Here is a 23,813-nt window from a genome sequence, read left to right as displayed (position 1 = left end):
ATTTATAAACAATTATTTTCCAAAAAAAAAAATCCACTTTCCTTCGAGCCGGATTTGAACCAGCGACCTATGGATGACAATTATTGTTATATCCTCTACAGTCCACCGCTCTACCAACTGAGCTATCGAAGGTATATGCGTAGAGACGAAATTACAAACAAGATTGTTCATTGTGTTATTGTAGCTAATAATAATTTATGACGTAGTAGGGTGACGATACTGTTAGAAAGTTGAAACAACTTGTTTGCACTTCGCTTTGAATTTATTAATATAGCGAAACCTTTTATGAATATGTAAGTTATGTTTTACACCAGGTAATTTTGTTTAACAGTTTGTTTAAATAACGAAATATAAATTACAAATTTATGATATAAATTTTTGCAGGACCAACAAGGTAACAAATATTTCCAAATGTTTTTCACAAAGTAAAACGGTTTCGTTTGTATTTTTCTTCTAAAAAGGGATTGTACTTATTCATATTAATAAGTTCTTAACAGTATCCGTTAATACTAGGCTGCATAACTAACCTATGAAATCAAATCAATATCATTCAAGCACAAAGCTAGTTAAGATTCTCTTGTGAAAACAAAAGATGACGTCACAGTGTTATCAGTAAAGTTCCATATAAAATGATACGATAGGAAAGAATGATACATAAGTCAATTAAAGCGTCCATTGTTGACTCTGGGTGGTGTAATAAGGGCGCGACTGGCGCAGTCGGCAGTCTGTCACGTAAGCACGCGATATTATACAAGTTATGATTATGATAGTTGTCGAAATTGTCACAGTGTTAGGTGGCATGCAGTTAGTTTGTCATTTTAATAGGGTTGGCACGGGTATTTATGTGAAACTTTAACTTTGCAGATTACAATATTTAATACCTACTTAACAATGATTTTTGCATGCTAAATATTATCAAATATAGTAAAAATGCTGGTTTTACCAGATCTGGAATTGTAAGATACCCTATTTGCAAGATTGAGAGATAATTGTGTTTTTTTTTTATTAAGTAAGCCCACCATCACTTTTCAAACTTGTTTTAGTATTTAGTGTCTGGGGTTGCAAATAATAGGTGAAATTGAGGTTTAAAAATTATGACACAGCAGATGATGACCAATCCTGGCAGCCTTAATAATGCAATTTAAAGAAATAAATAAATTCTCTACCTGTCATACAGAACATTACAAAAATTAAATATATAATTAAGCGATGAAGCAATCGCCAAAAAGAGAAGACTTCCATGCAGCGCTGTTTATCAGCCATCCCCTCCTCCCTAAGCTGTTGAGTGGAAATGGATGTATTATGGCTCCCCGATTCCCTACTTAGGCTATCTAATTTCACTAACAATAAGAAATTCTAAATATCTTTATATAAAAAATACTTACTATTTCTAATATGGAAAGGGCTGTAAACTCACTTTGTACCTGATTTAAGTAATTTTTATATTATGTAAGAAAATTATGTATTAATGTTATTTGAATAAATTTACGTTATTAATAATATGCAATGAATAATCTGTTTGGTTAACAACCTCGTGCACAATAGCGCCATGTCAGTATTGCCGTGTAACTGTATTTTATGAGCTGTGGCAGTCGCTACTCGCTAGTCGCTAGTCGCTACTCGCTAGTCGCTAGTCGCTACCGGCTACAAAGCTGAGGGCACTACTGTGAGCTGTCAGAACGGAGACGGCAGGCGGCACAGTTGACAGTACCGCCGCGTTCGTCATTCGTGTCACCCGCGCTAAGAGTGAAAACTGCGCGTGGCTTGCCTGATGCTAATCGCGTGCATTTCACAACAACTTGAGTTTCACTTACAACAGCTGTTTGTGTTGGTGTATTGCATTTGTTAATAATTTATGCATCGTGAATAAAATAATATTACGACATAATTGAAATTTGTGACTCTGTTTTATATCTTAGTCGGACTTACTTTTGGTTAATATGGTACAAGCAGGAGATTTTAAAAAAAATTAGGTTATACAGAGTAAATAAATAAATTTACATTATATAGGTATTTCAAATAAAAATTTCATTTATAATCATTATTTTAGTCAATTTTGAATATTCCTTCATAAATAAAAAGTATAGTTATTGTACCCTATCTAATAAATAGGTCATACACTTACATAAATAATTTATATATGTATGTATAATAATTTCACATTTTCAGTGTACAATGTTATATATATTTAGCAATTCGTAATAATATATTTTAATAATAAGTTGTTTACATGATATTCAACTCGACTATAGTTTACGCGATAAGAGGAATATTGGAGATAGATAACCTCTCATAAAGTTCAATATGTTTAACAAAAATGATGTAATTTCTTATACAATATCACATAGTTTTGCGTGGAATAGTGAACAAATATTTTAAAAATTTGATTAAATAGCAACGTAATATTGAAGATAAATTTATTAACATTTATAGATCCCTAATAATATTATGTATATTCAATTACATGTTTATGATTAGTCTTCTTTTAAAAATAATATTAAGACTTTCGACAGTTAGACAGTCGACAGGTAGTCAGTATTTTTGATATATTTGGTTAAAGTGAGCTTTTTTTAAAAACAAGTACCTCCTTCGATAAACTTAAAAAAAATAAGTTAGTATTATTTTATTATCTGACATATTTTTTAATCTACGTGCGGATGTTAATCACCATTAGACGTCAATATGCTTATAAATTCCAGTGTAGTTACCGGACTCGCCTTGCGGTGTAACAAAATTAATATCGATCGATTTTATGGTCACTGTTTCTACGTTACTTTTATTGTACGATGTACTAGGTTCACTGTAAATCAATTATTTTATCGGATCAAAATTTGAATTTTAGGCAACTGAATATTGTATGGAATTAGACAGACATTATATTATCCCAATTGTAAAGAGAATCTAGGTATGGTACCTACTCATGTTTGATGTCAGTTATGGGACAGTTTGGAATCTAATTTCTATTGTTATAATTTCTGTGATAAATAAAATGCATTTATCCGATCGTTGGTAAACTTTAAAAATCAATATTAATAGATTTTCTATACAGCTATAATAATTTACACCGATCTTTATCTCTTTGAGTCATTAAAAGTTTTTGTCTATAACGGCCAAGTGTAAGAAACGCTAACACTTGGAAATTTAGTTTTACACCCAATGCTGTTATAGGTATCAAAGAACAAAGACTCGTACAATTTTTTAAGTGGTCGAAATCAACTGCCACACAACACCTTTATATTAATAGTAATATAATAATAATTGAAGATTTATTTCTGGTTCTATGTGAACGAAAAAAACTCCATCTGTGACAGTTAATCAAATTCCTCCCCGGCCCACGCTTCATACACGAATGAACAACAATGTTGTGTGAATCATGCTGTTTGATCATGAACTTGATAATGACTGATAAACACTTAGCTCAACAGTGTGACACTGGCGTGTTAATGTTTTGGTGGAACAGAAGAGTTACCCAAACATAAAAAATATAAGGCATCGTTATCCAACCGGTTTTTTTTAACTTTCAGAAGCACTTAGGCTTTTGTGATTTCACTTTTGGGTATTATTAGAATGTGCAACCAATGGGGAGGGAACACTTGCCACCTACCAGTACATTACCAGTGGGAGGCTCCTTTGCACAGGATGATGGCTAGATAATGGGTACCACAACGGCGCCTTTTTCTGCGGTGAAGCAGTAATGTGTTAACATAACTGTGTTTCGATCTGAAGGGCGCCGTTAGCTAGTGAAATAACTGGGCAAATGAAATTTAACATCTTATGTCTCAAGGTGACGAGCGCAATTGTAGTGCTGCTCAGAATTTTTGGGTTTTTCAAGAATCTCGAGCGGCACTGCATTGTAGTGGGCAGGGCGTATAATTTTTTTTTCTAATTTTTAATTTTTTTATTTAATTTCATTAAAAAAATCCTGGTGACCGGTCCTCTCTATTTCGTCATAAAATATAATGATAATATGTAATCAGGAAAAAATATATCCAGTTCTAAATTACGTGACATTACGTGATAACAATGTAAATATTGTCAGTCTCTATTAGTAATTATGATAAATTTAAAATGTTTGATATAAGCCTCTATCTATTTGCTGAATGGGTAAAATTTTAATCATGGCTTACTCTATAGAGCTGCAATGTCAGTTTAATATTGCTTATTATGCGATAAACTAGCAAAATAATTAAAGTTATTATTACTATGACGTTTATTACAATAAAATATAATACTGAGCAATTATTTTGAATGATGAAATTAATATCAGGGTAAGTTTTTATCACTATCCCAAACTGTACAGGATGTTCTAAGAATTAATATGAATAACTTCTACGATTGACTCAAAAGTTACGGACAAAAGTCAGCTGCTGCATACATTTTAGTTGGAGCAGGTGTTGAACGTATTGTGTGAAACACAATTACGTTAAGTTTCACTAATGGACCAAACCCATACATTAAATTCTAAGTAAAGCTCCTTTTCATCTTCTAAGTAAAAATAAAATAAGATAATCATCGAGTATCAAAAAGACTAGTTACAATACTAATACTATTCGCGAGCTTGTGTTCCATTATCAAGCTAATCACGTTGTTCATACAAATCGTTAATTTAATTGCCTCGTTGTTATCTTTACAAAGCGAACCCACTTAATGATGTCCTAATTGTAAGACTTGCGTATGACTTTAATTAAGTCTTTGTAACGAGAAAATATCACGTACTCCCTGTTTCTAGAATATGTATATATATTTCATTACTATACAATATTAATATAGATGAATGTATTCTTGTAGCTATCATCTGCATGACAATTATATTACATTGAAGTGTTTTATTAACTAGTGTTATAGTGAGTGGATAAAATATCTATAAACCATGTATAGTTTTGACAAAGACTTGTGGCACGTGCGGGCGAAGACAGCAAATGGAGATCAACATACACAAAACGGTGAATATTATTTAATAATATTTGTTTTTCTTCTGGATCTCCCCCTAATTCTTGAGCTTGGAAAATTTCCCTTGAATCAATTGCCAATGAAAATAATAGAAAGGCAGTATTGCAATCACTCTTGTTCTTTGTTGCAATTTTTTTTAACTATTTTTAAACATAGCATCCAATCTTCAACTGGACTCAGTAGCCATTCAGTAGTTAGGTAGCGTTGTTTATAACATTCAGAAATGCTGCATTAACTTTACGTACCTACTGATATTTTAAAAACAAATTTACTCAAATTTTTATATTCAAATTGAATCCTGGCGGATTGATCAAGCAATATTATTATCTAAATATAACTTTCTTATCAAAATACCTTGTGTCTGAATTTAGTCCTTTTTTATATACTTACTTAGTGGCTTAGTGAGAACCGGCTAATTGTTAGTAATCACCGACGCATGTGCATGTCACTTTTACAACATTCTGTTGTGTTGCATCACATATATATATATATAAATATATATATACATATATAGAAACAAAGAGTGCGACATAGAAGATCATCTTTAACGGAGATTCAGCAAGATAGAAAAGGAAAGCGAATCTATTGTCACTGTAACTGATTTTGATGGACAAGTCGTAAGTAGTCGGCCACGCATGCCATTAGCTTCTAAGTATTTTGAATATTAAACTAGCTAACACTCGATAATTCTACATGTATATTAATATCTACTATACTGTTCACTGATAATGATACACACAGAATTTTTAACGATTCTCCATGAAAATTTTTTGTGCGTTGAAGTTATCATGAACTGCTTATCTTGGCTATCAGCTTAACTTTATTCATTATCATCTCTTGTTTTGTTGAAGTTCGTTATGTTTCGATTATAAGGCAATAATAAATTACCGTTGATCAGATTGAGATGAAGCTTTGAAAGTATCATGGGGGCGCCCCTAAAAAGCTATATAGAAACTTATAAAAGTACATGTTCTGTCACTTCCTAATCTTCTTACTAGATTATTTAAATACTAAATACTGCGGGTAAGCGATGCGCCCTTACAATGCTTTGCCGCTCTAGGTTCTTAAAAAATCCTAAATCCGAAGCTTCAACACAGTTATTAGTCATGTCACTTTAAGTTGATGAGTACAATTAACCCAGTAAGTTCACAAATAAAAATAACTTTATTTTAAAGTGGTACAAAATATAATCGTATCTCTAATGATTAATTAATTTAAAACAGATTTTCTTATACTTTAAACTAGGTTTAAATGGCCTCCATTCTGTTTAATAATATAAAAAGTCCACAACGAAGCTTCAAACAACAAGTGACCCATTTTGAACGGCAAACAACATCTCGCCTGTCCCTCGCAGAGCTCCAAGGCCGCCTATTGTCAACAGTAACTGGCGACTGGCGAGTGGCGACACTCACACGCTCTTCAACACTTGAGTACAAATTTTAATTACGTTCCAGTATTTTAAAAGACCTCAGCAGCCACGCTACCAATTAGTATATTGTAATTATTCTGAATAGTGGTTTGGGAAATGTTGCAAATTGTTAGGTTACCCATAACGCAACGCACAAAATTCAAATGAGACTATTCCACGTATAGTAATATCCATAGAATTACTATATTATTATCAGCCGACAATTCTTCAAGCAAGTTACTCGTAGATCTGAAAAAAGAAAATGTCTAAGGTGTAAAATTTCCATTTTTTTTTGTTTTTTTTTTTTTATTATTCATATTAAAAAAAAGAGTACAATGAAAACTTAAGAATGCGCCGCAGAAACCTGTGTAGGTTTATGCTTGGTACAAATGCATCACTCCGATCACAACTACTGTACTTAAAAAGTATTAATATCAATATTTTATTTTTATACATAAGAAGGTATACTGTTAATAAAAAAAGATGAAAAAATAATAACTTTAAACATGTACTTGGTTCCTTATACAATTAGAAGGCAAGATTAAATAAATAAATTCATGAAAAAATAAAATAAAAAATAACTAAACACTTTTTAGGATTTAAACGCATGTACTTGTAACTGTTTTTACATTAGATTTTGCGGATCTCGTTTTCTGTTCGACTGAAAAATCTGGAAAGGTCTTGAAACGTCGGGTTAACTGAAATATTAATAAATATGAAATGTGATGTAAAAACAATAACAAGTACAGTGTTTTATTGAAATGTGTAACTTTCGCGTTAATCAAAGAAAGTATTTAAAAAATAGTCAATCATCAATTATTTTGATTCCGAAAAAATTTATGTATTTATACTCACCCTACTTTTTTATTTTTTACGATTATCTGTTAGAAATTTTATAATTGCGAAATCGTTACAAAATATACATTTAAATAAACCAGATGTTGCTAATATCTAATTAGCCAGCCAGCATACTTTCATATATTAATCACGACTTATGCCTATCTGTTTATTCCGTCCAATCTTATTATACTTTTTTAGAACGTCAAGCCAAGTAAAATAATATTAATCCACAAGAATCTCACAGAATCGACATCATCAAATAAATACCTACTAGATTTAGTATCATATACCGACTAATAAATGGAGAGCCGCGTTTTTGTTCGGTTATATAGGTATACTGCGAAAACTACTGAACCGATCGGAATAAAACTTAAACCATAAGATGCAGTGTGTTTCAAAGAAGGTTTAATGTATAATTTTCGGTGATGCGGAACGTATATTTTTTTGACCTAAAACATACATATTTGACAATTCATACCTATTACTACCTACAATACATATTTACCTATTTATTTAATATATATAATAATATAATTAATACCTATACCTACCCAGTGGGCGCGGGCTAGGTATGTTCTTAATTTATATTGCAAAACAATGTTTGCCGGCTCAGCACTTTTTGTATAAAATATATAAGGTTATAAGTGACATTTTCTAGAGCTGTTATAACTTATTTTGATAACAGCTGTAGGTATATTTACTATTTAAATGTTTTCTCTCTATTCACTTTGACGCAGGGGCTCCGGGTAGTAAATATTTCGTGTTATTGTTGTTGTTGAGTTGATTGCAAGAACAGTAGTTTCCTGTTTACATCACTTCACAGACCATTAAGGCCACGTTCAAATGACAAGCGCTTAACGTTGAACTTTTGTATAGTGTTCACATAGTACGCGTTTGTCAGGCGTTAAATGCGTGCTGCCCTGTTTCAGTTTGAGTTCTTCATTATTTTGTCGACGATGGACGTAGAAACAATTTCTTCTTTTCTTCATTGTCATGTCCTTTACAGAATATAAGGAGGCGTTCTTGCCAAGCCCGTCTTCTAAAATTCTTATCTGAATAATCGCTACTTGTCATGTCCCAAATCGCAGGACGTTTCTCTATTTCATCAATGAATAATTCCGTATTAAAAGCTTCGGTTTCCATTTCGGACATTTCCGGACGAACTATATGAACCCTATATTATGTTTATCCGCGAAAAAATCGCGCGCTCATCTGAACCGAAACATAGAAAACCAAATACCAATTAACTCAAAGCGCGCGTTGACGTGCGTTGACAACAATCGAGTGCTAGCGCAGCCATCAACACGCGCCTAATTAAAACGCGCGTTAGCATATGTATGGCCTGAATAAAAGGTATGTAGTTGTAAGCGCGCGTTAACAAAACGCGCGTTGAGCGCTTTTCATCTAAACGTGGCCTTATGGAGCAAAAAATTCATAATTGTTTATGTTAGTAACTATGTAGTAAGTGGGATATAACAGATAAGTGAACCATCCTTGTGACTGGTTGACTGTGTGTTATCAATAAGAGAATGGCGCTTACGTGACAGAGGTTACACGATAACCTTCGCTGATATGTCAACAAGGAGCTAACGACCAATTTAAATTCTATATTATGTTTTAGCAAGAAAAAATGAAAGGCAAAGTTAAAAAATCACTATTCATATAGGTCTAAGAAATACTTTGCGTCCATTTCCTCTCTGTATTTAGATTTTAGATAGTTACAAAGACGGTGGACGTTATAAACAGTAAAAATACTATGGTTTTATAGGAAAATGTGTCGGCAAATAAAACTAGTTATTATGTAATAATGACAGATGAGTAAAAATATTACTATTCGATTCTAACTTAAATCTTACTCTAGTAAATAATCGTAATTATTAAAAACTTGTAACAATACTCGGACAATAATAAAACTTTATAAGTAGGAATTTATTTATTCAGCCTAATCATCCAAATGGCCCCACATGTCGCCTACCGACTTCTGTGCATTCCAAAGTGCGTGTAAATACTACGTAATAAGAGGCGGGTCTGCCTAAGTAAAAAATAAAATTAAGTTTACTATGAAACGTGCAGTGATTTGACATAAGTTTGAAATAGTAATTACAATATGGCGACAAAGTATAATCGGGCTAAGTTTGAAAGCGAGCAGTTGCATATAAGTTAAAACGGAGTGGATTTCGGCTATCTCCGTTTTTTACAAGATTATAGCCGTCATCTGTCAATGACTGCAAGTTTCATACAAGAGTTCGAGTGAATCGCTTTTTTCTTACAGAGTTTCGCTAGGCTGCGCATTCAGTCATACTGCTTAAGATGCATTCCGTGGTCAATACAATAAATATTCCAATACTATAAATGTGCGTCGACATGAAGGTAATATATGATAGTTCCAATGATGCGACCTTCATCTTGTTTTCCTCTTTAGTGTCTACGCCGCTTTCCAGAGGAAACTGATAGATTAACTGCCAAACAACAGTTACACTCTCTAGGTTTATTATTATTATTCAAGCATTTACAAATGATGAATTAAAATGATAATTACCTATTAATGAGAAAAAAAATAACTTCAATATACTAGTAACCAATTACATGAACATTAATCAAAATAATATAATAAAAGGTCGCAATCTGCAGGTGTATTTTAATACAAATATATCTTCTAGATACTGCAAGATACTTTATTCGCATTAGGCTTTGTGACTTGAGCGATCCAGCGACTGGTCATCCTTATCTATCACTCGTCTCGCTACACGTCGTACCCTCTCTATTTCGTTACATAGGCCTATTTCACCTATATACCTACCCATATTTAAGGACCAGACCAAAACATCGATTTGCGCTGCCTTGGGATCTTAAAAATTTTGGGCTAAACATTTTTATTTACCTTTTATTCGCTTCTGTCGCCCTTATAAGGTTTGTGCAATATTTCAAAAGCTATTCTTATAAGAAACAAACAAACAAACTCACATTCGTATTTATAATATTAAAGTAAGGATTTTTATATTTAGAGTTTCTTGCACCACCTGCAGTTGCAGCAGATTTATATTTGCAAAATAAAAAGACTAACAAGTAAGTTTTGATAAAATTAATGATTTGAAAGGATTAGAAGAAAGAGTCAACTATGTTTTTTTAAATAATATCGAACAACATTTTCTTAACTGTGTTTATAACAATAATTACACAGCTCGAAACAAAGACTCGTGTTGAGCGCCACACGCACATTGGATGAATTATGCTGATGTCATGACGAATGTTTTCTTTTAACTTCACAACAGTTCGCGAATTGTTAGTGTATATTCTCTATGAGTTAAATAAAGGTAATAAAAATCAATTCGTGCTAAGTCGGGCTACCTCGGTTGCTACGGAAAATCGGCTGATCAGTTTGTGAGTTATTTCCCCGAGCAAATTCATTGAAATTCTGAAACTGTGTGGAATAGGATTACTGGAACCATATCTCCTATCCGTAGTTACGAGCTCATAATTCTCGTTGTTGACCCCGGGCATTTAAAAAGTAAGAAGATCCAATAATTCAATTCGTGGGTAAACCAATCACACCACACCATACCCTGGGCAAGGCAAAGGTGCTTTTGATGCTTCATTCAAGGCTAACTGGTTCTTGGACCTGGTACTGCTGGTTCTGTTGTTGACTTGCCCGTTCGAATGAAAATGAGCACCGTTGATATCAAAATGCAACTCACATTTAGAAGTGCGAAAACGCTCCAGCATCGTTTCACAAAATAATTGTGTAAAGACATTTTCTTTAAATCTTTGAAAGTTTTGAATTTTAAAAGTAACTTCAAATCTTTTTTCAAAAATTGTTCTTGGTAGTCCTCATGTACGGTGCTCTTTTCTGCATCTAATGTGCAACTAGATCTTTTTTAAAATTACCAGTCTATGGTACCGTTTGAAATGTGATTACAACTATTTTCAAGATTTTCGGCGATTGCGATGTAATTTGGGATCATTCTTGAAATTCAAGTGATGGCGGCCGTGCAAAATTATAATGTACCTATAGCGTACTTAAAAAAACATACAAAATGGACTGGAGTATCTAAACTACAGTCGTGCGTCGAAGCCGACACACTATTTTATCTACACCCTTGCTTTAAATCCTGTATTAGAGATTCTTAAGCAGTTACCTTATTGCCAACATGAAAACACCCATTGTCCTAATAACCATTACATTATCCAAACGAGTCATGTTACAAAAATTCACTACAACATTTTATCATCCGTTTTCATACTAACACTCCTTTGGATGATATTATGGTTACTAGGACTGGCTTTTTCCTAAAACATATCTATCAATTCTTCAAATCAACTCTTTGATTTTATTTGATCGAACGAACGCTACTGTATTTAAAAAAGTAAAAATTTATATTGAATCAAATATTTATTAAATTGCGCTTGTTACAGGCAGCGAGAGTCCCACAAGTGCAGTGGGCGCGGAAGCCCCCCGGGAACTCCCCAACGAACTGTCGGCGCCCTACGAAGTGCCGCAGTTCCCCATCGAGCAGATAGAGAAGAAGCTCCTCATCCAGAGACAGCTGAATGTCAAGTGAGTTATCTGAGTTCTCATTGGACTTTCCTTCGAGCATTATTATCAACCAAGAATCACTAAAAGAGGGAAATACAAATTTAAAAAAGTATGCTTTTTTATGGAAAAGGACGACAAACGAGCGTACGGGTCACCTGGTGCTAAGTGATCACCGCCGTCCACATTCTGTTGCAACACAAGAGGAATCACAGGAGTGTTGCCGGCCTTTAAGGAAGGTGTACGCGATTTTTTGACGGTACCCATGTCGTATCGTCCCGGAAACACCGCACAACGAAGTTCATTCCACAGCTTTGTAGTACGTGGAAGAAAGCTCCTTGAAAACCGCACTGTGGAGGACCGTATGGTGGTCCAGATGGTGGAGATAATATCCTAATGATCTATCCTATCCTATGATATATTAAAAGTGTTGCAAGTGAGCATGCAATACTATAAAGACTGCGTGTCTTTTGAAACAGTCTAATTTTAATTCTGTATTATTTGATACTTTCGAGGTTGAAGAAATGTAGAGTTCACAAATTACGTCTAGAACAACTAAAATTTGTAAAGATTAAATTAAAATATAATTACTTATACAATTTGTATAAAAATCTTATTTCAAAAAATGTATATAAAAGTAGGTAATACATATAATAAGATCTTATCTTATTTTAGTTTTTAATTAGTCAAATTAGTTTCATTAATATATTATTCAATATTAGTAAAATATTGTTCAGTATGTATTAATAAATAAATAATTAAAATTATAACAAGTTTATGCAACCTGTTATTGACCATCTATTACATTTACATAAATTCGGATTACCAGCTGTGTACTCTTTCTCAAAAACATTTGAGTTGAAAAATATTTGGAGCAAATTGTGTCGGAAATTTAATTTTCCATAATTTTACTAGTAGGTTATATTATGATACATCCATATGGAACTATGAGGCGAAAAAGCGATTTTTTGATTAAACTTAAATAACATACGATGTAGACTTTTGAGACAACTTTTAGAACTCCAATGAAGTTGTAACGTATAGCTTATTATTCTTCATTTGAAGATTGAGCCCTTATTTGTGATTGTACTATTGTGGGAAAGGAGCGGCAAGTTAGACAAATAAAATCTGCCTATTTCGGCCATGACCGTGACTTTTGCCTGAATAGATACATATTATTGATATTTTCTTTGAGTATATTACGTGAGTGTCATTTTTATATGGATCACCAAGATTTTCACATTTAATTTATGATGCTGAATTTCCATTCTTTGGATCAGAAAGAAATCTTAGATCATTTACGTCTAGATAGACTATGACAGCTGTAAAAACGTCGAATAACAATAACACAAATCGCGAGTGTAGGACGTAGCTTGTCACGCACACTTTATGGGTTGTCTAAATGCAAGAGACTTTATTTAGACGTATAAATTATCTAAGAAACAAAACAACAAAAGTAGAGATGACGTTTGTAATTTGAAAATGCATCACAATACTTTACTAGGCGCAATAGTTCATAGTTCTCACGCAACGTAACAAATTTCTTTGACATGTACCTACAACACAGAATCTCTACACATACTTCGTTTCATTGTTACTTTTCTGAACTGCCACTATTGAAGTAAAGTTAAAGATGTATTCTTTTTTAGGGTTCCGTAGCCAAATGACAAAAAACGGAACCCTTCTATATTCGTCATGTCTGTCTGTCCATCAGTATGTCACAGCCACTTTTTCCTGAAACTATAAGAACTATACTACTGAAATAAGGTAAGTAAATATATTCTGTAAACCGCACAAAAACAATAAATTTTGGAAGTTACTAAGTTAGTACTAAGAACTGTAAATAACTTTTGAAAGTGTTGAACTGTATAGGTAATAAGCTTCCTAAAAATATTAAAGAGTCCAACAGTATGCACATTTTTAAAAAACTCCTAAAGGCCCATTTTACCAAAAAACTTAAACATAAATAGAAATATCTTGAAATTATTTGTTAACCCATTAAATAGAAATAATATTATCTGTTGTCATATCTAGTAACTCGTTATCGATGAATCTATGTAATCTTGTGTAGTGATTTGTAACTGAGTAGCGAGTAGTGACTCAACCGTGGCTCGCGTCGACTGTTGACGTCGACCGTCCCGGGTCCGTATGATTTTGATGCGATGATGTTTTAAAACTACCCACTAGTATTATAATTTTTATAAAATATTTGTATTAGAAATGTATATAAGCTATACTTACCTACTTAACCTATTTTAATCACTATGTATAGTAAATACTCTTCAAGATGCAATTTTGTAACCTACTTTTTATAAAATAGCCTGTAAGTTCCATTTAAGTGGAAATTCCTTTATGGAACAATAACTGTCTTGAACCACAATCCACAACTGAATCTCAAACATTTTTTTTCATCAAACCCATTCGTGTGGGGTATCTATGGATAGGACTTTGAAAATAATATTGAGGTTTCTGAAATCATTTTTTACTAAACTGAATATCGTATGTAGCTAAACATCGTGTCATGTTCCGTTATGTTCTCTTTCGGTCGAATTGATAAATACATTTTCTAGCACCATTTCCCAATTCAGATACAACGACAGATATAAAATATCTACTAACCGCATTTATAATATATGCACGGAATAATGTTCCTAGGTATGCATCAATTATTTCAACACATCTTACAACAAAGAACTAAATCAATATAATCACTGTAATACGACACTCTTCATTCAAAGTTCTCTTTGTGGCTAATGATTACCGACCCTTTGAAACGTGTAAGAAGTTCGATTATTTTTTTTTTTTTAACTGCGGTGGTATTTAGTGGTTCACAGATAAGATACAGTAGCCGCCAAGTAACAAAAGAAAAAGGTTTGTTTTAATAAAGTGTACAATAGGTTTTTATTTATTGAAGAGACTGAAAACGTAGTTATGTATTTTTAATTATTTATTTTTATTAACGTAATTCCAAATATATGGATAAGCAAGTGGCGTACCTATGCAAACTGTTTGTCTCTGAACTGTGTACAAAGTATTAATACCACATAATTGGATAAACCTTGAAACAACCCATACTGGGGGATGTAAGCCATTTGTGAGCGAGGACTGAACGAAGAAGTAATTGTTTAGTATTGGCGGGAATTGTGATGTTTGGCAGTAAAGTGGATTGTCAGCGATGGGCCCTTACGAGACATAATCTGTAAGTATACCTGTGAGCAGGTCTGAGTAATATTCTGTCTGTGTTAAAACGTGACGTAAAGTTACTCCAAGTTCAAAATTACATCTCCCTGTCATGCAATTCTGTAGTGAGTGTTAGAGGTTTTTTTTAACACGAACAAGACGACAAACTTTTTGTCCCACCCGGCAAGCACCCTATAAGATAACTTGATAAGACACCCTATAATATATATTTAGTAGCTTTTGCAGAATTGTTACAATTTCATCGTTTTAAATATATCTGGGGACACGGCCTTACCATCCTTTTCTCGAACCAGTTCAGGCCATTTTCGACCCCTATATAACTTCTTTGTGAGTTAAACTAGAAGCCTGAATTTTCAGTAACCATGCCGACATTATATAAACACAGTACCTCGGTGTATTTAAAATATCATGCAATTTTTTTTGAAATTTTAGTCTAGTTATCTAGATACACTAACATATATAATATATGGCATTTACGTATCACTTTCGAGAGTCGAAGTCTGAAAACGAAAAATGTTGGATTATCTGCAATTCTACAGAAAGAAATGAGAAGCCATCAAAATCATAATAATTAGCTATTGGCCATTTTTGATACCATTATTTATTTCCAATTGAATAATACAGTATATAGTGTCTTCGCTAGGATTGTTACTGCTATTTCTCACGTCGGCTAGTGTCAGAAATCCAGAACTTGTATATCATAATATAACCCTCACAAGTGTGAACACCTGCCTCGTGTCAGCTTTGCACCGCTGACAGTTGCGGAGATTGTCGATCAATAATAGATGCTTACGACTTCCAAACTGTATGAGAGGCGGCATAAATAGATCAGTATTATTCGTGGTCTTATAACTACATATCGATTATCATTTTAAACTCAGTACTGTAATGCTGAAGAGCTTAATGTTTGTCTGTTTGTACGTGCTAATTTCTTAGTCTACCATTTGCCCTTAAAATAAATCATTTTATATCATCATCATCAGCCGGAAGACGTCCACTGTTGGACAAAGGCCTCCCCAAAAGATTTCCATGACGATCAGTCCTGCGCTGCCCTCATCCAACGTATTCCGGCGATCTTTGTGATTATCGGTGACCAGAACGTCGGTCCATCTTGTGGGGGACCTACCAACACTGCGTCTTCCGGTACGTGGTCGCCATTCGAGGACTTTACTGCCCCAACGGCCATCTGTCCGTCGAACTATGTGCCCTGTCCACTGCCACTTCAGTTTCGCAGAAAACATATAAAACAAATCTTTTTATATATGACGGCCAAATTCCATAGGAATTGTACAAAGTACGCGGCCCCAAGTATGAAGAACATCTTCATGCTAATCGATCCTCGCAGGTTTAGTACGCGCGATGTGTGTAGGAATGTGGACCTTAATCTATGAACTATCGATTGATCGATCTTTTTTGTTGGTAGCTTCAATAACATCAAATCTTCCTCTATTGGCTCTTCCCACTTGTGTCGTCCTATCTTACTTTTGTATTGGCTGCTGCTTCATCACGCTACGACTATCTTTGTGTACCTATCTATTTAAATATTTGAATTTTACTTTTTGGTAGTTTACTACACTGGCCTTCAAAAGTAAGTATCACACTTTTAAAATTGGGATAACGTTTTAAGTTCACAAGATATACTTTCTAAATAAAAAGGACTCCAAAGAGAATTTAATTTTGTACATAAAAACTTTATAGTCGGTAACCTTCTTTAAAGAATTGGCTGAAAAAAAACTTCAAAAACAAAACCATTCCTTTTTTAAAGTGGACGTTTTCGAATTACAATTTTACCATTCACATTTTTATTTCTGTTTTAAATTTTTTTAAAGATCGATGGGTCTTGTTTTAAAAATTTATGCTAAAAAGCACATAACATTTATTTATCATGCCTCTTTCAGTTGAAGAATGTGCTAGGATCATGGCTTTTCTGGAACTAGGCATCAGTATGCATCAGTATCAGTACTTCAGACCCGGAGGGACTACATTAGTGACAGTACAATGAGAAGAAGACTTGCTGAAGCAAATTTGAAACCCCGAAGACCAGCGAGTGGCCCAAAACTCGAGAGACAGCATCGAGTAGCGAGACTGCGATACGCCCGTGAACACATGCAGTGGGATGAAGAAGAATGGTCAAGAATTTTGTTTGCAGATGAGTCTCGATTCTCCCTTTACCCTTCTGATGGAAAGCGAAGTGTTTACAGGCGACCTGGTGAGCGATACCTTCAAGCCTGCATCTCAGAAAGAGTCCAATACGGTGGAGGCAGTGTACATGTATGGGCTGGCATATCTTCAGAAGGTCGCACAGAGCTAGTAGCCATAAAAAATGGCACCCTCACTGGGCAAAGATATGCTCAAGAGATTCTCAATGAGTATGCAGGGCCGTATTTAGCAAATATGGGTGATGGATCGATGCTGATGCATGATAATGCCCGGCCACACACGGCTCATATCGTACAAGAGTATATTCAGGAGGTCGGTATCAGCGTGATGGCTTGGCCATCAAGAAGTACTGATCTCAACCCGATTGAACACGCCTAGGATGAGCTTGGTAGGCTAGTCAGAAATCGCAGACCACCACCTACTACCCTCAGGGCACTAAAGCAGGCCCTGGTAGAAGAATGGGAGAATATTTCTCAACATCGGCTCCGAAACCTAGTGTTCAGTATGCCAAACCGGCTCGAAGCTGTAATCAGAGCTCGAGCTCTGATTACAGCTTGTATTGCGTATTGTCTCCTCGAGGAGGCAATACCAGTTATTAAAAATTAAATAACATGTAATACATTTTAGTTGAATTTTTTTACACTAAACTAAAAATGTCTATTTTCATTGTTTTATCTTTTTTAAGTTAAAAATGTTACTAATGTATAATTTTAGTTAGGTACAATTAAAGCCTATAAAATTTGCAACAAAACGTTTTTAATCTTAAATCTCTACCTTCTATAGTTAAGAAAAAAAAATAATTTGAAAAGTTTGATACTTACTTTTGCAGGCCAGTGTAGTTTGTATTTTAGAATTAGAAACGAAATTGGATAATATATAGTTAAAGTAGTCTTGAATGGTTATTGATTTTAGTAGTAATAATTATAATAAAAGTTTTGTTAGTTTGTTGAACGCATTTACGCTCTGGAACTATCTAAAGGCTATTAAAGCTACCTTTCGCCCAGAAGCGCTAGGAGTCCTTGCTAGCTGAAACATACATAATATACAACGAACCTATAGAAGAAGAAACATAACAAATTATTTATATTTGCTAGAGCGACATCTCAATTTCCTAATATGCAAATATTGGGGTTGAGCAGGTTATCAACTGTAAAGTAGATCCTGTACATGAAGCCACAACCTGAGAGTTGAGCAAAGCATACAAGATTTTATAAAAGATACGTCAATCGAACGGTTGGCTCAGTTGGAAAGAGCGCTCGCAAGGAACGTGAGAGGTCAACTCTTGCGTGCGAGAGAAACAGAATGTATACAATAGTAGGTAAATTATATAATATAATAAGCCCCAATAACACATCTTATATTGAAAATTAGTAATTTAAAAACTTGGTCACCTGACAAACACCTATCTGTCTTTTTTCAACATTTGTGTGGCAATCCGTCGAGCACAGCTAGTAACAAATGATATGTGCACAACAGAGCTGCAGAATGCAGTCAATCCGCGCGGTCCTTCGCGGGCAGCGAGGCCGGTGGTGCAGCATCCGTGTTTGAGGAGGCAGCGCGGCTGCGACCTGATGATGACGACATGGACATCATTCTGCCGCACTTCCAGCGAGTGGCTATCAGCGGGGAGGACACTTCGGGGGTAAGTGAAGCCCGGAGATTATAGAACATTAGAATCTATATTTTACTCTTGGTCATAAGTGCGAAATTTTAACTATTTTACTGCAGCCAACCTGAATCCGCGCAAAGGCTGAGTCTTCTGGCGTCCTAGTGGATTTGCTGCGTGTGTTAATCTGTTGTATATCCAGGCTATCGCCTACTTTTATGGTTACTGCAACTGGTAATGAATAGGTATAAAACATTTATTGGAACGCGACAATGGCGTTCTGGTATCGCTACCGCCTGTAGTATATCTTCAAATCATCCAAGAGTCTAATATACCGCTTCTCGTCGTAATAAAAAAACTAAAATTGGTCAGTCTAAACTGACAAGGTAACTGGAACTTCTGAAGCTTGCACCTCTGTGTTTACACGGCAAAGCATATCCTTTTTTTTCAATATCCTATATTAGGACTAAGAATATCGGGAATCTATGGCTAAATATTATATAAGTGTCGGACATCAGCTCCAGTACCTATATCTTAATATTAAATAACTTTAAAAAAAAGCTAAAGTTTTCTCATTCGGTCAGGTACCACTTGAAGATCTGCAGCAGGCGTCATCCTACTTAGTGCAGGCGCTGGAAATCCGCAAGAGATACATGAAGATGTCCAGCCAGAATTTCGAGAACATTACCGCCAGGTTCCTGAGGACTATGGATCCGGACAACGCTAATAATCATACTCCCTGTGTGAGCGTTCCCAATAATCACATTGCTGGTGAGACTTTTGATTTTCATTAATTTAAACTTAAGAGTAGGCATCTCAGGTAGGAGACGTAGTTGGGATCTTTGCGCCTTTTCATCATCATCATCATTTCAGCTGGAAGACGTCCACTGCTGGACAAAGGCGTCCCCAAAATATCCCCACGATCGGTCCTTCGCTACCCTCATCCAACCTACTCCGTCGATCTTGACCAGAACGTCGGTCCATCTTGTGGAGCCTACCAACACTACGCCTTCTGGTACGTGGTCGCCATTTGAGGACCTTACCGCCCCAACGGCCATCTGACCTCCGAGCTATGTGCCCTGCCCACTGCCACTTCAGTTTCGCAATCATTTTGGCTATGTCAGTGACTGGTTCTCCTTCGGATCTCCTCATTTCTGATTCGATCTCGCAGAGAAACTCCAAGCATAGCCCTCTCCATTGTCCGCTGAGCGACAGTGAGCTTCCTCATAAGGCCCATAGTTAGCGACCACGTCTGCGTTCCCTATGTCATCACCACCTTTTATTATTGCACCTTTTATGCTGTTATAATTAAAAATGACCGGGAAGTGCTGTTCCTTGAAATATATGATGTCTATGATCTTCAGTAATCACTTTCAGCCTGTTCTTCACCGCAAAGTAATCCCTACTCGCCCATTCTGTGTAAGGTTGAAGATGGCTGTTGTAATGATAAGCCCTGGCAGACTACGCAGGTAAAATCTAAAATGAATATTTGACGTTAATCAAGTTCAAAGTAATTTTCTTTTGTGATTGTCTTGTTATGATGAACAAATAAATTTAAATAAGGGATATTAACATCTCAGCTACCTATCCAGTGTCACGTATCGCAGTCTCATCAAATATTGGTAATTACAGTATGGCGATTGGCGCAGAAATATAATCCGGCTAAGTTTGAAAGCGAAAATTTGCTTAAAACGCAGTGATTTCGGCTATCCCCACTTTTTACAAGATTCTAGCCGTCATCTGTCAGACTATCAATGACTGCACGTTTGATACATTCGAGTGAATCGATTTTTTAGTAGAGAATTTCGCTAGGCTGGCAACCACGGACGAGTAAAAAATTAAAGGACTCCATGTCACCTTACATAACAGTGAGGCACCAAAACAAGCCGGTAAACGTGTAAATACATAGCCCCACGCATACACTTACACTAATACAAGCCGATCGGCCGCCATTATGAGATGTAACAGATCAGTTTGCGTCGCAATAAAATATTTTAAAATGCCGTCGTGCGTTGTAAAAAAGTGTAAAAGCAATAATATAAAGGTATTTAGCGATATATGATTATTTAAGGGAAAAAATTGTGTTACTGTTATACCCCGTAACCGCACACACACTAGCATAAAGGTGCTTCACTTGCTAATATCACGGCTCGGAGTTCTTCTTTTTTTACTAGTCTGTGGTTGGCAACCTTAAAAAGTAACACGTCTATAAAAAAATAGAAATTAATTACATTTAATTGTTTTATTATTACATCATTGTTAACTCTACCATTATCCTTCTAGACCACATAGTCCACCCGCCATTCAAAGACAAGGACCCGTGGGAATGCCACATGCCGGAGCCCAAGGACTACACCATCCGCGCAGACCGCGGCGTGTTCAACGTGTACCGGGACGCCGCCTGCAGCCAGTGCGTGCCTTATCCCTACGTTACGCTGCCGGAGTACATCCAGGACATGAATGTCATGTGCACCATGATCGCCGACGGACCGCTGTATGTAACTCTCTAGATATTTTTTTTATGAAAATAAGCGACAAGCGTATTAATAACGCTCAGCTGAACAGCTGAAGGTAATGATATTGATACGCTCTGCCCATTACAATGCAGTGCCGCTCAGGATTCTTAAAAATATTCCAACAATTCTAAGAGGCACTACAACTGCGCTCGTCACCTTGAGACATAAGATGTTAAGTCTCATTTGCCCAGTAATGCTTACACATTACTGCTTCACGGCAGAAATAGATAGCTCACACAATTTAACTCAAGATATGATATAAAGGGCGTAATCTTCATCTTCTTATACAAAAATTGTACTTCAGGAAGTCGTTCTGCTACCGCCGGCTCAGCTACCTGTCTTCGAAGTTCCAGCTGCACGTTTTGCTCAACGAGTTGCGAGAGCTAGCCTCGCAGAAGGCTGTGCCTCATAGAGACTTCTACAATATTAGGTAAGTGAAGTTTTCTCGTAATAATCAATATTGTCAGTACATAAATAGGCAAATGCAAAACAGTAACTGTAGTGTGGAGACAGAGGAATGTGATATCAGGTAGTTATTTAATATTAATGGTTTAAGCAAGCTTAAGGTACATTACAATGCCAATTCTTATATATTATACGAGTGTTAATTTAAATGTTAAGTTTAACAGTCGTTATTACAAACAAGTTCTCAATCGGTAAATGTCTTGGTCGATCTCTCGTTTTTCAGATGTTTCCTAATATCCATATAAAACTGCGCAAACCAAAAGGTGTTTATTTTTACGTTCAAAAATCTAAATACATTTCTATAAACAACTATCCAACGCTTCCAACTAAATAAAATATATTTTGTTAGCTTAATGTAAATATATTTATTTCAGGAAAGTGGACACTCACATCCACGCCGCGTCGTGTATGAACCAGAAGCATTTACTGCGATTTATCAAGAAAACATTGAAAAATCACGCTGACGAGGTGCGACATTCTTAGTAGTTAATTAATTTCAAATGTCAAATAAATATTAAAATAGTAAAATTGTCTCAGGTCTAGTAATAGTCTGGTAAAGGTGCCGCTTAATTTTTTGAAGTGAAACTTCTTTATCGACGTATGAGATAAATTGTACAGTAAATAGTCACGATTTTCGGTTACGCGCCATCTTGTTCCAATCAAGATTGCCGCCGCGCAATATTATGATTTCAACATTATGGATATCGAATCCCAGGCTCTCGAGGGTGCACAGAACGAATTTGGGATCATTTTTGAAATCCAAGATGGCCGCCGCGCAATTTAATGATTTCAACAATATGGATATCGACTCCGAGGTTCTCGAAGGTTGCAGGACATCTTCCCCACTAGCTTTGTATCGTGCAGGTTTAGCGCGCAGATGCGAAAAAGTTGAACATCTTCCCTACTAGCGTTGTATCGTGCAGGTTTAGCGCGTGGCCGCGACTCAGTAGAACATCTATTAATTTCTAATATTGACAAAAAACATTTGATTTAGAGAACAGATTAGGATAATTGATAAAAACGAGACTTAAAAATTAGTTTTCTAAAGAAGTTTCACTTGTGACATGTGGACTTTGTACGCACACCATGTTTTTACTCGTTTTGGAAGGTATTTTAATCGATATCTCATAAGTGTTTGGTGTCAGGTGGTGACCCTGCACAAAGGGACCCCGATGACGCTGAAGGCTGTGTTCCAGTCCATGAACTTGAGCACGTACGACCTCACTGTCGACATGCTGGATGTGCACGCGGTACGTATTCACCAAATCGCTAATATAATGATTCACTACAATATATGAACATGGACAAGACGAAGATCATGTCTAATGCCCATGTCGTACCTACTCCCGTAACAGTTGGGTACTGTACTCTCGAAATTGTTGATGAGTACGTCTACCTTGGACAAATAATCCAGTTGAACAGGTCCAATTTCGGGAAAGTCGGAAAATTTGTCACTCGTCGAATCCCACTCGGATGGGCAGCGTCGGGAAGCTCCGTAATATCTTCCAAAATACCACAGTTTCTGAAGACGAAGGTATTTAACCAATGATATAAGATAATACAATTTAAATAAGACTCAAATACTTTTTATAAGAATTTACTATAACGTTATTTAGAACCATAGCGTTAAAATTATGCTTAAATCAATATTCTTGATGATAATCTTAAAAGTGCAATGTTTTCATGGAAAACGCAGTGACAAATGTCTACCTATCCACTCCGATTATTTATCTGTTGTTAAGGCTGGGGACTGAACCAACGGCCTTGAGGAATCGAGCGGAGTTAGGTTACCTCTCCCGTACAAGATCGCCATAGTTTTAATTCGGAATTAGAAGCCTTTTTAATTTATTATAAACATAATACAATTTTCTTGACAAAAATAGTATTGGTATGTTAAATAGTATTCGTATACAATTAATAAATTTTCATTCAATTTTTATCTAGATCGAATGCTTAGCATGTCTCCAACTGTAAAAGTTAGGGGTGTTTTGGTGATTTTTTTTTCGCACTGTCTATAAAAATAGAAATGTAATAAAAAATAATTTTCTCCTCATATTCTGTAGCTATATATATAACTATTTTTTGTAAATATATAAACTTTAAACCGCCAAGAAATGGTTTCACCTATGCGCTATT

General features: G+C 35.3%; 1 protein-coding gene and 1 non-coding gene across 11 annotated transcripts in view; one reads left to right on the top strand and one right to left on the bottom strand.

Moving 5' to 3' along the window:
• The window catches only part of LOC126964789 (AMP deaminase 2), a 62,224-nt gene that overhangs the window by 25,394 nt on the left and 13,017 nt on the right, over window positions 1-23,813 (top strand). For 9 of the 10 annotated variants that reach the window (XM_050808043.1, XM_050808051.1, XM_050808045.1 and 6 more), the window contains 7 exons: window positions 11,612-11,753; window positions 18,567-18,732; window positions 19,281-19,467; window positions 20,980-21,190; window positions 21,517-21,642; window positions 22,052-22,145; window positions 22,823-22,927. In XM_050808043.1, the coding sequence (XP_050664000.1) occupies window positions 11,612-11,753; window positions 18,567-18,732; window positions 19,281-19,467; window positions 20,980-21,190; window positions 21,517-21,642; window positions 22,052-22,145; window positions 22,823-22,927 (1,031 nt within the window). Of the gene's footprint in view, window positions 1-1,718; window positions 1,828-4,788; window positions 4,944-11,611; window positions 11,754-18,566; window positions 18,733-19,280; window positions 19,468-20,979; window positions 21,191-21,516; window positions 21,643-22,051; window positions 22,146-22,822; window positions 22,928-23,813 lie in introns of those variants that run through there. The other variant, XM_050808050.1, reaches the window with a different exon arrangement.
• On the bottom strand, window positions 40-132 carry Trnay-gua (transfer RNA tyrosine (anticodon GUA)). Its single transcript has 2 exons — window positions 96-132; window positions 40-75 (listed from the first exon to the last, which is right to left on the bottom strand). It is a non-coding gene; the product is annotated as a tRNA-Tyr (tRNA).

The sequence above is a fragment of the Leptidea sinapis genome, chromosome 6 (genome assembly GCF_905404315.1).
Source record: "Leptidea sinapis chromosome 6, ilLepSina1.1, whole genome shotgun sequence".
Taxonomy (NCBI): Eukaryota; Metazoa; Arthropoda; class Insecta; order Lepidoptera; family Pieridae; genus Leptidea; species Leptidea sinapis.
The sequence above is the reverse complement of the archived record's forward strand: the minus strand, read 5'-3'. Positions and strand labels throughout refer to the sequence as shown.